At 44.5% G+C, this 16,525-nt stretch overlaps 1 protein-coding gene across 3 annotated transcripts in view; it reads right to left on the reverse strand.

The window, feature by feature from the left end:
- Positions 1–16,525, reverse strand: part of LOC143961965 (NACHT, LRR and PYD domains-containing protein 12-like) — a 161,933-nt gene that overhangs the window by 114,616 nt on the left and 30,792 nt on the right. For 2 of the 3 annotated variants that reach the window (XM_077471305.1, XM_077471304.1), the window contains exons 3-5: positions 16,049–16,351; positions 13,910–13,948; positions 10,628–12,338 (exon numbers count right to left, since the gene is read on the reverse strand). In XM_077471305.1, the coding sequence (XP_077327431.1) occupies positions 10,628–12,338; positions 13,910–13,948; positions 16,049–16,351 (2,053 nt within the window). The remainder of the gene's footprint in view (positions 1–10,627; positions 12,339–13,909; positions 13,949–16,048; positions 16,352–16,525) is intronic. The other variant, XM_077471306.1, reaches the window with a different exon arrangement.

The raw sequence follows: 16,525 nt of genomic DNA on the forward strand, positions 1-16,525 counted from the left end.
TAAACTCGCATATGACAATAGTCAGGCTTACAACTGGACCTCATCTAGTAATAGGAAGAAATATCTGGTCAAATCATCAAATGCTACTGTTATTGCTTCGGAACAGTCGGATTCTGACACTTCTTCTCACTCTTTTGTTTCTGTCCCTTTTTCACAGGTTACGGAAAGAATCTCATCATCTAAGAAGTCATTTCAACACAAGTTCACTAACGGTAAGGAGGGGGGTGCTAAGCTCAAACAACCTCCTCAATTGAATCGCACTCCTATGAATACAAGTACCTCTATGGCCAAACTTCCTGGCTCATCAAAAACACAAGTTTCTTCTTCCATCACCTCACATTTCGGCACATCTGATTCGCTGTTGGCTGCAGCTTCTCCTCAATCTGAAGGAGGTCAGGCTGCAGGCACCTTAGAATCGGGTTTTTGCACAGCCCCTATTTTTTCCCAACCGGTGCACGATCACAAAAAAAAAAGTGCTGGATCCAACACTGATCCTTCCGAAGCAATCCTAGATGATCTCAAAATAATAAATTTATCATCTACCACTCTTACTGAGACTCAGATCTCTATTTTGAAACTTGGCCTTACCTTCTGCTCGACCCAATCGATTGACACATTTGAGCTAATTAAAGATTTAAATTTATTTGCCCGTAAGTTAATGTTTAGGGTCCTATATGATGGTTCCCAACCATCGATTCAGGCTCCACAACAGGTGGACTCCTCTTTACAAGCAGTGACTCTTAATGACATTAAAGCTATGGAGGAACTAATGGAGCTCTGGGAGGAGGGGCACATCGATGAGACGGATCTAGAAGAGGTGGAATCCCTGTCTGGTGAAGGTTTCTGTTCTCTTTGGTTGGCCCCTCCCTGCAGTATATCCATCTCCAAGGCAAAAGAATACAAACCAAAGTCCACCAGATTTCTTGCCCTTCAAAGCAATCCCAACATTTGGGCCTTTTTACAACAAGTAACCAATGAAATTGTTGAAACCAAATGGGTAGGTTGCAAACATTCAAACCTAACTGTTCAACAAAGAGAGGCTCTTGCTTCTTTACAACTGAATATGGATATTATCATTAAGCCTTCAGACAAGGGCGGAAAACTGGTGGTGATGGACAACACACAATACGAGTCAATGGTTGGGAAACTATTACAAAACAAAGAGTGGTATCGTAAAGTTCCAGAAAGTCACATTAATTATACTACCAACCAATATAGAAAATGAATTGGATCCGCTTATCATAAGGGACCTATCACTAAAAAAACTTGGGAATTTCTCAATATACAAAATCCAAAAACTCCTACCCTATATGCACTACTTAAGGTGCATAAACATCCATCTAATCCGCCCGGACGACCCGATAGTATCCGGGAAAGGATTTCTTACGGAACATGCGAGTGCCCTTATAGATGATTTTCTTTGTCCCTATGTGGAGTGTTTAACATCTTATCTACAAGATACCACAGATTTATTAAAGGCAATAGAGGGGACCTCGATCCCGGCAGGATCTTGGCTCGTCACTCTTGATGTTGAGGCCCTCTACAACTCCATCCCCCATGTTTGGGAGTTTGCGTTGTGGAGGGCTTCATTTCTGAGAGCGGCGGGGCCTCCTCAGATTATAATCAATTTATCCTGGACCTTCTGCATTTCGTGTTGACCAATAACATCTTCCTGTTTGGGCCATTACCTCTAGGTGCAGGGTGTGGCAATGGGGACCAAGTGTGCCCCATCCTATGCCAACCTGTACCTGGGGGGGTGGGAGCGACACATTTTTCATCAAGATGATCTGCAAGGGTTCTTCGAATTGGTTCCCACATGGAGAAGATATATTGACAATGTTTTCTTCATTTGGACTGGCACTGAGGCTGATTTGCTAACTTTTGTTGATCTTCTGGGAATCAATAGTTTTAACCTCAAATTTACTATGGAGAGGAGTCTTTCTAGACTCACTTTTCTTGATATACAAATTTTTGTAACCTCCACAGGGCACATTCATTCCACCCTACACCGTAAACAGCTTTAACACCTTTAGCAGCAAATACCTTGCTGCATGCCTCTAGCTCTCACCCCGCCCCCCTGGTAGCTAGCATTCTCTACGGTCAGTACCTTCGCTTGAAGCAAAATTGTAGCAATGACATAGATTTCGAATTAGAAGCTAGAAAGCTCCATTTACATCTACGGCACCATGGATACAACAATAAGTGCCTTAAACGATCCTATCTACAAGCAAAAAAACTAAATCGAACCACTTTGATCCATGGTCAGAGACCCCCTAAATCTTGTCCTGGTGTTAGACTGATAACACGTTTCAATGGTCAGCACTCTCAGATGCAAGACATCCTAAAGAAATATTGGTACCTTCTGAAGAGTGATCTAGGGATATCCAAGCATCTTTTGGATTATCCTGAGATCACCTTCAGGAGGTTCCGATCACTGGGGGATACTCTGGTGTGTAGCCATTATGTCCCTCAGTCAACGGTGGGTAGAAAACATAGGGGGTGTGAAACGTGTCATAAATGTAGTTTCTGCAGGTACATCTGTGCCTCAGAATCGATTTTGCTACCAGATGGTCATTTATTCAAGCCCAGGTTATCAGTGACTTGTCAATATGTTGGCATTGTCTACATTATGATCTGCGAATGCAATGCCTATTATATAGGAAAAACAAAACGTCCTTTCTTCCACTGCATCAGGGACCATGTCTCTCTGGTGTGGGGGAAGAAATTGGAAACCCCAATTAGCCGTCATTTTGGCCTTTAGCACAATTTTGATGCCACCAAGATGCACTTTTTCGCACTTGAGTACGTACCTTCAGGTGATCAAGGGGGTGACTACAATCGCATTTTGTTGCAGCGTGAAGCACACTGGATCTTTAATTTAAGGGCAACTTGCCCTCCAGGTTTAAATGATACATTCAGTTATAAGCCATTTCTGTAGGTTCTCATTATATATATATTTCTTTTCTGTTTCTTACATATATTTTTATATATCTCTTTATATATTCATGCTTTTTGTACTATTTATTGTTATTTATTTTGTTCAGGTGTGCAGATGTATGGTGATGTATAGCACCGTGGTCGCATGAGTTTCCCAAAATGTTAGTTCAATGTAATTAATATAATTCAATTTAATCTCCACTATTGATGTTTCATTTATTTTTTTATATCGTGGCATCCTTATTCATTTGCCTATAGATTATATAATATCGTTGGACCGCCGCCAATATATATGTACATGTCCCCTTTAAGAAATCTGCATGGGCGCCCGGGGGCACTAGACCTTGTTAATCAATCTAAGGTCGCAGCCTATGGTGCCCTCCTCTGTGAGGCTCTTTTCGCCCCAGGCACTGCCTCCATCATTGAAATTCCCAATCCTGCTGCTCCTTGGATTAATGACAAAGCGGTATTTGTTTTTCTGCTTTTTAATTTTGGCCCCTGTCCTCTCCTGTAAGACACTAAGGGCATCAGGGCTTTCCAAGATGGCCGTCACGCGAAGATGACACGATTTGCGTCACTCGCGCATGCGCAGTACCTTGATCTAGGCTCTGCACAGGGCGGAGCCTCTCTCTATGTGCCCGCAGCTTGGCGGTGACGTCAGATGCCGTCAAGCTCGAGAGGGCTTTAAAACCCCAGCTGATATCAGTGCAATTTTGGCAATTGATTGGGAAGGTTCTCCCCTTCGGTCGGCTGGCTATCTGTTGCATTTGCGACGCAGTTTTTATGGCTGATCAACCCTCCTTTTGACTGATCACCTTGCAGGTAATCTATTCATTTAGACCAGGGGTGTCCAAACTTTTTTCAAAGAGGGCCAGATTTGATGAAGTGAACATGCACGAGGGCCGACCATTGAACCATTAAAATTCTGTCTGCGTGTTCGTTCAAGCACTAATACACTGCCCAGCAAGAATTCTCTTGCCTCTGCTCTTTAGGGGTACCATTAATTCTTAATGGTACCCCACACATTGGAAAACGTGGGGTGCTTTTGGTGCAGTTCAATAAAAAAGAAAAAAAAAAAAAAGATTGGGGACTTCTTTCCCTGCATTTTTGTGGGTAGGGAAGCCCATTGAAATGATTGGGCTTCCCTACACGCAGCTAGCAGCCACACAGATGTGAACCAAGGGCTTGTTCACATGTCAGGTTGGAGGGGCAGTAAAACTACATGGTTAAGCTGTTTTTACCACCCCCAACTTGTCCCCCTTTAGCTGCAGAGGTAACAGCTGGGGGTGTACACATGATATGGCTTCAGATGGAGGTATACCCAGGGTGAATGGGCCTGCACTGCAACTACCCCACAACTGTGTGCATTGCACAGTTGCAGTATAGTGATGCTGCATTTACAGGCTTAAAACAAGTGGTCAGGAGGCAACATAATGCCTCTTTACCGCCTTTCAAATGCCTCTGAAAAGCGATCTGTGCATGGATTGCTTTGCAGAGGAGTAGCAGTCCTGGCTGCTATCACACACAAGCCCTACAAAAGCAGTTCTGATAGTACAGGAATGGGGGGGGGGGGGGTCTGGATTAAAAGTAACATACACACAGACACATGCAGACAAATGCACGCACACACATACAGACACATACACAGACACACATACATACAGACACACAGACATACATAAATACAGACATACATACAGACATACATACATGAATAAAGCACTTTTAAAACAAATGTAGCTTCTAGCATAGTACAGTACCTTTCCAGCTTCCTCATTCAGCCGGGTACTGCACTATAGGGGGAGGCAGAGAGCACAGCACACTTCCCTGCATTTTACTTTCACTTTTGGGGCTGAGGAGCTTCTCACAGTGCCGATGTATAGCCCGGCAGGGGATCACTCATCTGACAGCCCTGATAGCCAGGCGGGCCGTTCAAAACTGGACCGCGATTGGCCCGCGGGCCGGACTTTGGACATGCCTGATTTAGACCAACACGAGCATTCATTCATTGTCAGCGATTACTGCATTACAACTTTTCAAATTTATATTTCTTTTTTTGGCTCTTCCATCTGAACAGGTGGTAGGACCAAAGATTTTGCTGAACTTTTCTGGCAATACTATATCAACATCACTATGGTCGGAAGCCGTTTTGATTGATTCAACGTTAGCTACCTAAAGAATATCCAAGTAATTCCTGTTTTTTTGAGACCATTCATTTCTCCATTTCATTTTTTTCTGGGGAAAACACTAAACATTAAATTTTCAAATTTATAAATTCAAACACTCATTTTTTCATGATCATATACTGTCCCTCTCTGCAGATTTTCTGGGAATGTTGCTTTTCAGTGCAGCCATTACTTTCCATATCAACTGATTTATTCTATGCATGATTTTATTGGTTGGATCCATTTGATCTAATTCCAGGAACAGAGACTTTTGGAGCTCATGCGATTTTGGTGAGATATTATCTACCTGCCCACCTTTTCATGTTGCAATAATTATTGATTAACAATTTTTGTCTAACGCCCTTATGTTTAATATTTTCTGTATGTACAATACCCATATATATATGTATTCATATTTATATGTATCCTATTAACAAAAATAATTTTTCATATAAAAAAAAAAAAAAAAAACATTTCTATTCTATTTTTCATAGTTTTTAATGTAAGCTGCACTGTTCTGAGGAAGCTCACGAGAGCGAAACATGTAGAAAACAGCAGCATTACTATATATGTAGGACTGGTAACATCTTATGATTTTAGGATTTATGCCTCTCCTGTATATATTTAATGAATTAACATCTTTATTTGATGTCAATATTGTCCTGTGTTTCATTTGTATTCTCTATTTTGTTAATAAAATACAAATTATCTTATTTATATGGATATCTGACTGATTCTACCCGGGTACAGTCTAAAAGTCCCTGAGGTTGGTTGTCCTCCAGCCCCACTTTCCCCTCCTTTTTTCATTCTTTGTTCAGTGCCCACCAGTTTCAATCATTGCCCACCAGTGCCATCTGTCTGTGCCCATCAGTGCCACCTATCAGTGTCAACCAATGCCACTTATCAGTGCCAATCAATGCCCAACAGTGCTGCCTATCAGTGTCCATCAGTGCTGCCTATCAGTGCCAACCAATGCCATAAATCAGAGCCCATCAGTGATCCCTATCAGTGCCCACATGTGCTACCAATCAGTGAAGCCTATTAGTGCCAACCAATGCCACCGATCAGTGCCAATTAGTGCTTCCAATCAGTGCCACCTATCAGTGCCGATCAGTGTTGCCTATCAGTGCCCATCAGTGCTGCCTATTAATGCCCATCAGTGCCACCTATCAGTGCTGCCCATCAGTGCTGCCCATCAGTGCTGCCCATCAGTGCCGCCCATCAGTGCTGCCTATCAGTGCCAATCAGTGCTGTCCATTAGTGCCACCTATCAGGGCCATTGTGCAGTGCTGCCAACCAGTACCACCTATCAGTGCCAATCAGTGCTGCCTATCAGTGCTGCCTATGAGTGCTTCCAATCAGTGCAGGGATAGGCAGTTGGACTGAGCAGCCAGGCACATTGCCAATGGGGGAGGGTCGGCCTGGTGGGGCACAACTAAAATCTGTTTATTAATGCCAAATGCCGATCTTTAGTATAATACGTAATAATCACCACATTACAGGGCCAGACTGGGAATAAAAACCAGCCCTGGAAAAAATTTCATACCAGCCCCACAGCATAACGTCATTATTTTCTTGTTCATGAAAGGGAAAACCATACATTTTAAAGCACATTTGATGAAAAGTGTATTATATATAGATATGAAATCACATAGGGAGATTACATATATATATGCAAATTCCAGTTAAAAGTGGTAAGTGGACAATCATCAAGGGGGACCCCAGGAACTAAGAACGTGGGGGGGGAACCACCTTCCACAGAAACAATAGACTAAGGTAAGGGGAGTGGGTGCCCACCACATGCAGCTTTACTCTGCCCGTAAATGAGGTCTCACTGTGCCCACAAATGTGGCCTCACCGTGCCCACCATTGCAGCCTCACTGTGCCCATCAAATGCAGCTTTACTGTGCCGTGAATGAGGTCTCACTGTGCCCATGAATGCAGCCTCACTGTGCCCATGAATGCAGCCTCACTGTGCCCATGAATGCAGCCTCACTGTGCCCATGAATGCAGCCTCTCCTTTGCCCATGAAGGCAGCCTCTCCTGTGCCCATTAAGGCAGCCTCTGCTGTGCCCATGAATGCAGCCTCTCCTGTGCCCCATGTCCCAGTCTGCAGTCCCTGTCTGTGGGAAGGTGTGTTGTTGATGCTCTGTACGGTACCTTGCATAACAGCAGGATATCCATGACGGCCAGCAGCAGGCAGGGTCTGTTCTCCTTTTGGATGGGGACAGTGCTCCTTCCAGAGGATCTGTTTGCTGTGAGATGGAGTGGTCCCTGGCCACCTGCACCTTCAGCTGTCCTCATTTTCAGGTCCCAGACGGCCTGTCCTCTGGTCCTGGGGAAGTGGAGAGCACTGGGTGGGAGCTGGAGAGAAGGGGGAGCAGAGAGTACTGGCGGGGTTGGAGAACACATGGGTGGGGGCAAAGAGCAGGGGGTAGTGGAGATCACAGGCGTGGGGAGCAGAGAGCGCTGGGGGGAACTTGAGAGTACTGGGGGGGGCAAAAAGAACAGGGGTGGAGAGCATGGTAGGCTGAGAGCACTGAGGGGGCTAAGAGTGTGGGGTGGACGAAGAGCACTGGGGGGGCAGAAAAACAGGGGTGGAGAGCACGGGGGCTGGAGAGTACTGGGGGGTACAAAGAGTAGGGGAGAGTGGAGAGCAATGGGGGGAGCTTGAGAGCACCAGTGGGGGCCAGAAAGAACGGGGAAAAGCATGGGGGACTGGAGAGCATTATGGGGGTGGAGAGCACTGGTAGGGTTGGAGAGCACATGGGTGGGGGCAAAATTCAGGGGTAGTGGAGAGTACAGGGGTGGGGAGTGGAGAGTGCTGGGGGGGAGCCAAAAAGAACAGGAGTGGAGAGCATGGGGGTAGAGAGCACTGGGGTGGCTGGAGAGCGATGGGTAGAGCTTGAGAGCACCGGGGGGGCAGAAAGAACAGGGGTGGGGAGAATGGGGGGCTGGAGAGCACTGGGGTTGGGGCTGGAGAGTGATGGGGAGAGCTGGAGAGCACTAGGGGGGTGATAAAGAACAGGGGAGAGCACTGGGGGGAGAACAAGGGGGAGTGAAGAGCACGAGGGGGGAAGAATAGGGGGAAAAGAACAGGGGGGCACTGGGGGGAGTGGAGAATGATGGAGAGAGCTGGAGAGCACTGGGGGGTGAGAAAGAATGGGGGGAGAGCACTGGGGGGAGAAAAAGGGGGAGAGCACTGGGGGGAAAGAACAGGCCAGGGAGAGCACTGGGCAGAACAGGGGGGAGAGCACTGGGGGGTGAAGAGCACGGGAGGGTGTGAAGATCACTGGGGGGAGTGGAGAGCACTGGGAGGGTGAAGAGCACTGGGGTGGTGTGAAGAACACTGGGGGGTGTGAAGAGCACTGGGGGGGTGTGAAGAGCACTGGGGGGGTGTGAAGAGCACTGGGGGGGTGTGAAGAGCACTGGGATGGTGGCTAGAGAAGGATGGGGGAACTGGAGAGCAGGGGGGCAGAAAGAACAGGGGAGAGAACTGTGGGGGGGACTGGAGAGTGTGGTGAGGGAGGAAAGCAGGGGGGCAGGAAGCACAAGGTGAACCGGGGGCAGTAAAAGAAGTTGGATAGGAGGATCAGCAAAGGGGGCTGCATATAGAGAAAATGAGCTTTCCATATTCCTCCATGCAGAAGCTGAATGCTTGATTCTCCTCTCCCTCCTGCAAGCATTCAGTGGCTGTATGAAGGAATATAGAAGGCTCATTTCCTCTATATGCAGCTCCCCCCGGCCATCCTGCTATCCAGGCACACACGGCTTGGTCACAGCACTGGCTGGCTCTGTGTTCGGCGGCCGCTCTGTAACATGGCCCCGCCCTCAGACCAGCTCTACTATCACACGAGCTGGTCTGGGGGGGTGGGGCCATGTTACAGAGCGCCCACGGAACACAGAGCCAGCCGGCGCTGTGATCCGCAGTAACAAGCACCAATGCAGCCATAACTAAAAGCGGCCCCAGGGCAGGCGGCCTACCGGGGGGTATCCCAGTAGGCCAGTCCGGCCCTGCCACACTACTGTTCACAATAAAATACTGGAGGGAAGTTAAAAAAGTGTCAGTAAAAGACCTCCCACTAAACTCTGTTATGTGTTCTCACACCACAAATAAAAGTGCAGCCCTAACTTACTAATCAATAACTGATTGATAATGGTGACATCCTCTAATGTATGGAAATCTCAATAAACGTCAATATTACCACAATAACGGTGATATGTAACGTCACATATAATACACGTCACACTGAAAAAATGACATAGAAAATGATGGTGGAAACCCTCCTATAGATATTTACCATACAGATTACCTACCAGTGTGATAATTCCAGTGATATGTGACGTCACATGTAATACACATCAATATGAGAAGAAGACATCTTTTTTATATTATCAGGGATGGTGGAAACCCCTCTACAGATAATTGCCATACAAATTAACTTCAAGTACAACAAGTTTAGTTTGGCGGTTCCCACCATTATAGCACTTTGGAATTTTTATTGTTTAGATTGTTACGCTTCATTTTATATCTTTTAGTTACTATTATAATGTGAATTTTTGCGCTTCAAGTTAATTTCCCACCACCCAGTTCATGTCTGCAAGAAAATCCATGCTTTGCTGTGCGTTTCATAAATGTGGGTCACACTTGCATTATTATTAATTTGCACAATTTGAATGCATGGCAGACCGCAAGAATACATGCGCTTTGCTGTATGTTTCAAAGGAGCACAACAAGGAGCATTGCTTTTGTGTTATCGTTCATTTACATCTGCGCATGTGTGCCGTGCGTTGCTGTGCATTTTTTAGACGTATGACAAAGCGCACATCTTCTGTGTGGGTCGCCTCGTATTTGAAAACACGCAGATATGAATGCCGGCTGATTGTTAATGACACCCCAATCACAGTTATCAGACGCATGTTTTGCTGCCAAGATGCATGACGCTCCATGACTGAGAAGATTCTTGAGCTACTTTGGGGTGTTTGTTGCATGTCGGGCAGAACATTCCAGTGAATGGGCTCCCTATACACAATGTGTGATTACACATGGAAAATACACAAATAATGGAAGTGGGAATGTGCGTTTCCGCTACGCTCAGGTGTCACTGGGATGTGATTGGAGGAAGATTTTAGGCAGCAAGGATGACCAGGGAGGAGAGGTGAGGGGTAAAGAAGCCTCAGAAGTCGCAGGAAAAATCTTAAAGATTCAGACAAATGTGCGACTTTCTGGTGATTTTACATTGAAGTCTATGGGAGTCGTGCAGCACAAGAATCACACAAAAGTAGTGCAGGACGTACAATAAAATCTTTGTGTTTTCACCTGACCTGCGACTTTACATGTCATCAGAATGTCGCTGGAAAATTGCTGTAGTGTGAAGCAGGGCTTAGGGCTGAGGAAAGTGTGAGTTCCCAGGACTTCTAACAAGTGTGGTAGATGGAGAACATGTCTGATAATCACCGTTATACTGTATGCAGGTTCCTGCCCATTCTCTGGATTCAGTTAGGATATCCTCACACTCACTTACCTGACCTTCTGAATCCTGTGTAGGAATGGAGATAGAAGTTTCTGGCACTCTGGACCCACAGTGAGATCTACAAAATATAAAGACTGAAAACTTTCTCTCTTCAAAGTCTTCAAGCAATAGATCAGCTGCTTGGAAAAATTCCTCTTCATCCACAAGTGATCAGTATATGAGCCGCTCAGAGACAAATCTTTATAACCAGACAGGACTCTCCTAATGAAGTCCTCATCCTGAGTCTCATACAGATAGAAGATGGTCTGAATAAGGAAAGTCTGATGATTGTCCTTCATGGCCCATTCCATCATTGCAGGTTTGGCTCGGAGTGAGATGGAGATTCCTGTGACCTCTGAGAATGTCTTCACCTGATTTTCATTTAAGAGACCAAACAGGAATTGTACAGATAATACTAAATGTGAGGAATATAAACTGAAGACATCGAGTGATTCCCCTTCACAGATCTCCGGGAGGAAAGTACCTTCCATAGACCCAGACCCATCATCCAGTACATAATAGAGAGCAGCAAGGAACTCCTGTACACTCAGGTGGATGAAGCTGTAGCAGGTTTGGCTGCGGACGTCCCAACGAAAGATGTTCTCATTCAGAAATACAGACTCCACCTCATCCAGAGAAAGTCCATGTCTTTCTAGATCTTTCTTCTCAAATAAGATTTGTTGGTTCAGAACTCCCTGATTGGCCAGAGCACACAGCTTCTTCAGACAGGTTTGTTTCCGGTGTACAGACTGCTCCTTCTTGCTGTGATGGGTTAGTAAAACCTCCAGGTAGAGAAGGTAAATTGAAGTCGTTGTACGACACTGAATTGCATCCAAATCTTTTCTTATTTCTTGTGTCATTACAGTGCAGACAATCCAGCATGTGATGGGGACGGCACACATGGTGTACACAACGTCATTGTCTTTTATTATACTGAGAACCTTGTCTGCATCTTCTTTATTTTCAAAGAATTTATGGACATATTGCTTTAGATTGTCCCTTGTAAATCCCTGGATTTCCACATTGCGAGAATCATAGATGAATGTGTTAAGTTTCTTCATGGACAGTGACCTTGTGGTGATGATCAGAGAAGATTCTGGGAGAACCTGTCCCCTGAGCAAGCTTTGGAGAATTATTTCTTTGTGGGTTTCCATAGAAATGTCAAGACAACCCTTAGATTTCTCCTCCAGAGTCCACCTCAGTTCATCAAACCCATCAACTATGGTGAGAAGTTTTCTCTGACTTCCAGGATCCTTCAGAACATACACCAGGTCATCTGAACTCAGTCTGCAGGTTCTGGATAAAAGTCCCACAAGACTTATGTTTTCAGGGATGGTGTTGATTTCTCTACAGCTCAGATAAAACACAAAATCAAACTTGTCTTGGTAGAGATCCCCAGAGGCCCAGTCCAGCATGATCTTCTTGGAGGTCATTGTTTTCCCAATCCCAGCAGGTCCGTGTAACACCACAATCTTAGGGATGAACCCACATTTATCAGGGTCAAAGAGGGCCTGGATTGTGGTTGGGGACCTTTTCTCCATGATCTGTAGATGTCTTCTGCCTGAACTCCTTATTTCTTCTTCTTTTCCCTTTTTATTCTGGGGTCCGTTTATCATCAATAAATTGGTGAATCTTTCCTGTAGATGAACAGCCTCCCCCATACAGGAATTATATTCTTTAATCCTCTGGAATTTCTCTTTCTCTCTGTGTTCTTTACTGATGTCTTTATGAGAGAAAAGAGAATAATTTATTCCTCATACACACATGAAATAGTATTTATAAGACAAAGTTGGGAATATTGTATTCTAATCATAAACCCGAAGAATGGAACCCTAAAAGAAGATATCCCATGAAATACAGGAGGACTATGAAAGCATCCAAACTATGGACACACCATCCAGACCAGAGACATAAAAATAGAACCTACAGGGCTCCAGTGCAAGAAACCATGAAGGGTACCCCCTGACTGCTGGAGCCCTTTCCGTCAGTCTTAGCCCTTGTACACACGATCAGACATTCCGACAACAAAATCCGTCTGATTTTTTCCGACGGATTTTGTCCGAAACTTGTGTTGCATACACACGGTCGGACAAAGTTGTCGGAAAATCCGACCGTTCGTAAACATGATGACGTTATTTCGTTACAATGGGACTACATTCAGGCTAGTAGCCAATACGTGTGGCACTTTGTCTGATCGGAATTCTCTACAAACGATCGGACAAAGTCCGATCGGATCATGTTGTCGGAAAGTTTTATAGCCCAGCTCTAAAAATGTTGTCGGTCGGATATTCTGATGCAAACAGTCTGATGGAGCCCACACACGGTCGGATTATCCGACAACACGGTCCGATCGGACATTTTCCGTCAGAATGTCCGACCGTGTGTACAAGGGCTTAGGCCCTTTCCTCTGGTCCAAGGTCCCCTCCCTCCAAGGTTGGGGCTCTTCTCTCTGAAACAGTAAAGAGTTGCCACCTTATCCCTTTAAACCCGAACACATAGTGATTACACAGGTTCTGTGGATGATTAAGGTGGTAATTAAACTCACTTGGTGCCTTATCTGTACTAAATTAGTCTCAGAGCCTGTGTAATTCATATATGTTCGGGTTTAAAGGGATGAGGTGGCAACCCCAAGGCAGGGGCCCTTTCTGCTTGTTCCTCTTGTGGGGCCCTTTAGGTTAAGAATGCTGCGACTTATTATGTGACTTTCAACACAAAACCGCATGATAAGTCAAAACACATTCATTTCAATGGGTGCTGTCCTAATAAATGTGACTAAACTCACAGCAACAAAGAAAAGGCAATACTTTTCTAGGGCGTTGGTGTGATTTGAGTGGCATAGACTGCAATGTCAAATCACAAAATTGCAACTTGGGATCACAAAAGTCTGAACTGAGCCTATGTTCTGCAGTAGGCCCCCTTCCTGCCATCTTGGTCCCCCTATAGTGGCAGAACACCAGGGCCCGGTCTTAAAGTGGAAGTAAACTCCCCTATCGTTTTTAGCCAAGGAAGCTGCCATCTTTGCCTGCTTAATCTTCAACTGCTATGGTGCTGCACATGTGATTTGTTATGACACCAGCCATTGGATGGTTTGATAGTTTGGCTGAGAGCACAGCCAATGTGCAGTTAGCATTCCCGGCATGCCTTTTTTTATTTAACTGTTTAAATCGATGGGTTTACTTCCACTTTAAATGCAACCTTTGTGACCCTGGCAGTTCCACCACTGATCCAGACTACAATAAAAACAAAATGTTCATCCAGAAGAGATTTCATATGAAAGGTGGATGTCCTACTAACCTGATAATGTGTTGTCATGTGTCGTCTTCTTCAGTTTGGCTGGAAAGAAGATTAGGGAAGTGATTAGTCCTGACAAACCTCTGAAATGTATAAAATAATAACTAAGAGAGTTATTAGTGTAGCAGATCCTCCCAGACACCATCATCCCACCAACCCTCTGTAGATTGGAGTCTCTCCTCCTCCAGGTGATGGGGAGAGTCTTTGTCTGCCTGGTAACATCTCAGCACATTGCAGTGACATGTGACCATGGTGGGGGGACCAGAAAAGCCCCCAATTCTCTATGCAGGGATTACAGACACACACCTAGAATCTGGAGCCTTGGCTGTGATTGTATTGCTCTGCTTGGCATGCTGAGTGATGTCATTGTGTTATGGTGACTGACTGCCGGCATCCTGGAGAAGTGTTACTCTGCTTCCCTCTTACATTGTTCCTGAACTCTGTAACCTTTTCCTTCATCCACAATTTTATACCCAAATGTATTTTATGCTGTAAACTCCCTCAGTAAAGATTGTTTAACCCCTTAGTGACTGAGGGGAAAACAAATGTTAATGCCTGAACACAATTTTACAACTTTGACCTGTGTTAATAAATCTGTACATATCATCCCAACTACATTGTGTATCCAGGAGGATTATACCGTATTCATTTCAGGACAAATTGAGCTTCTTCTGGTAACACTGGCACCAACACTGTTAGTTGTGGTTTGTACCCGTAGTACAGCCTAAAAAACATTGCAGACATTTTGCTTTTTTATCCTACCTAAAAAAATCTGACACTGATACTAGTTTAGAAAATGTTTAACCACTTCCTGACCGGCTCACACTGATATATGTCGGCATATCGCTGTTGTGACAGCAGCTACCATAACCCTGGTATCCTCTTCTTCAATGAGTGGTCCAGTTTATGATAAAAGTGGTCTCTGTGGCGGATTCACTGCATAATCACTTTTAATCTGTGGCAGGATAGGGGCCCCCCCTCACACCGCTCTCTGGTGCCCTTCGCCGCTTACCGGAGCTGTTATAGCAGTGGAAGTGATCCCGTCCTCTCCCGTTTGTCGTCATTCCACGAGCGGGCACATCTTTGAAGCGTGACATGCTGGGTATCAATTTACTCGCCATAACATTATCTTTCACAATAAAAAAAATAAGAAATCGGTCTAACTTTACTGTTGTTATTTTTTTGTTTAAAAAAAAAAAATGTATTTTTTCCCAAAAAAAGTGTGCTTGTATGAAAGTACGGTGTGACAGAAAGTATTGCACAAACGCCATTTTATTCTCTAGGGTGTTAGAAAAAAAAAATATAATGTCTAAGTAATTTTCTAGAAAAAAAAAGTTTACTTTTAAACACCAAATCTTAGAAAGAGGCTTGGTCCTTAAGTGGTTAAAAATAAAAATACTCAAAATACACTAACCCTGACCCTAAAACTAAATCTGGCACTGACCCGGATCAAACCTTGATCTAGCTATTTTTTTCTTTATTAGAAAGAACACAATGTATAATATGGTATATCCTGTATGTATACAATGTATTATATAATGGATCATGTATGTATGCAATGTATTATATATTGTGTCCTGTATGTATACAATGTATTCTAGAATGGATCCTGTATGTATACAATATATTATATAATATATCCTGCATGTATACAATGTATTATATAATGAATCTTGTATGTCTAAAATGTATTATATCATGTATTCTGTATGTATACAATGTATTATATAATGGATCCTGTATGTATACAATGTATCTTTCTCTCAATTTGGAAAAGAAAGAAAACACAGGGGTGAGCTGCACAGACACACATGATTGCCAGAGGATATCACAGTGTTCATGTGACAGGGAACCGGGAGTCCCGGATTCTGATCATTAGTACAATCCCTGGGATCTTGGTGGGATCCGAGTCTCTGTGTAGCGCTCTCCCAGTATAAAGGGAAGTACCCAAATATGTGGCCCCCAGAATAAAGACCCCTTTTTGTGAGGCCCTATAAGTGTGTACTGTCAGTGGGAAGGGGATCATCCAGTTGAAATCTCCTGATTGGTCACTGGCTTTCCCTGGGTGACATTCCTAGTTCTTCCTCTCACAGATATTGATCAGGAATTGGTAGGAAATGGTCATTATAGATGGGAACTCACCATGTTTTGCTCTCCTCTCCTGGAGGTCATTTGCGGGTCCCATCAGATCGATCAGTGTAAAGACATGAATGGTGACATCCAGAGCCCCTTCTTCTCCATATGTGTCTATCAGGATGTCCTTGGTGGTGATCCAGTCTGCATTTTCTAGTCTTCCTCGGGGGATGGGACGTTTATCTCCATAGGAGAAATCAGACAATTTGTTCCTAAATCTCTTGAAGTCACTTCCTTTCAGATCCTCCAGAGAATATATGAGAAGATCCCCGGGGGTTTGTTTCCTCTTTCCCAGGACACCAGGAGCCGACCCTGCAGAGAGGACAATCAGCAGCCATAAACATTCATCCTGATTGGAGGATTTCTGACACATGACAGCAGATAAGTCTGTACTGGTAGCCAGCAATGCTATAAAGAGCATATAGAAGGGAAAGGAAATGATCCCCCAATATGTCTAAATGTACATCATCCTATGGAGGGATTGGA

The sequence above is a fragment of the Lithobates pipiens genome, unplaced genomic scaffold (assembly GCF_037356315.1).
Source record: "Lithobates pipiens isolate NorthernLeopardFrog02 unplaced genomic scaffold, aLitPip1_a1.2 Scaffold_8, whole genome shotgun sequence".
Classification (NCBI taxonomy): domain Eukaryota; kingdom Metazoa; phylum Chordata; class Amphibia; order Anura; family Ranidae; genus Lithobates; species Lithobates pipiens.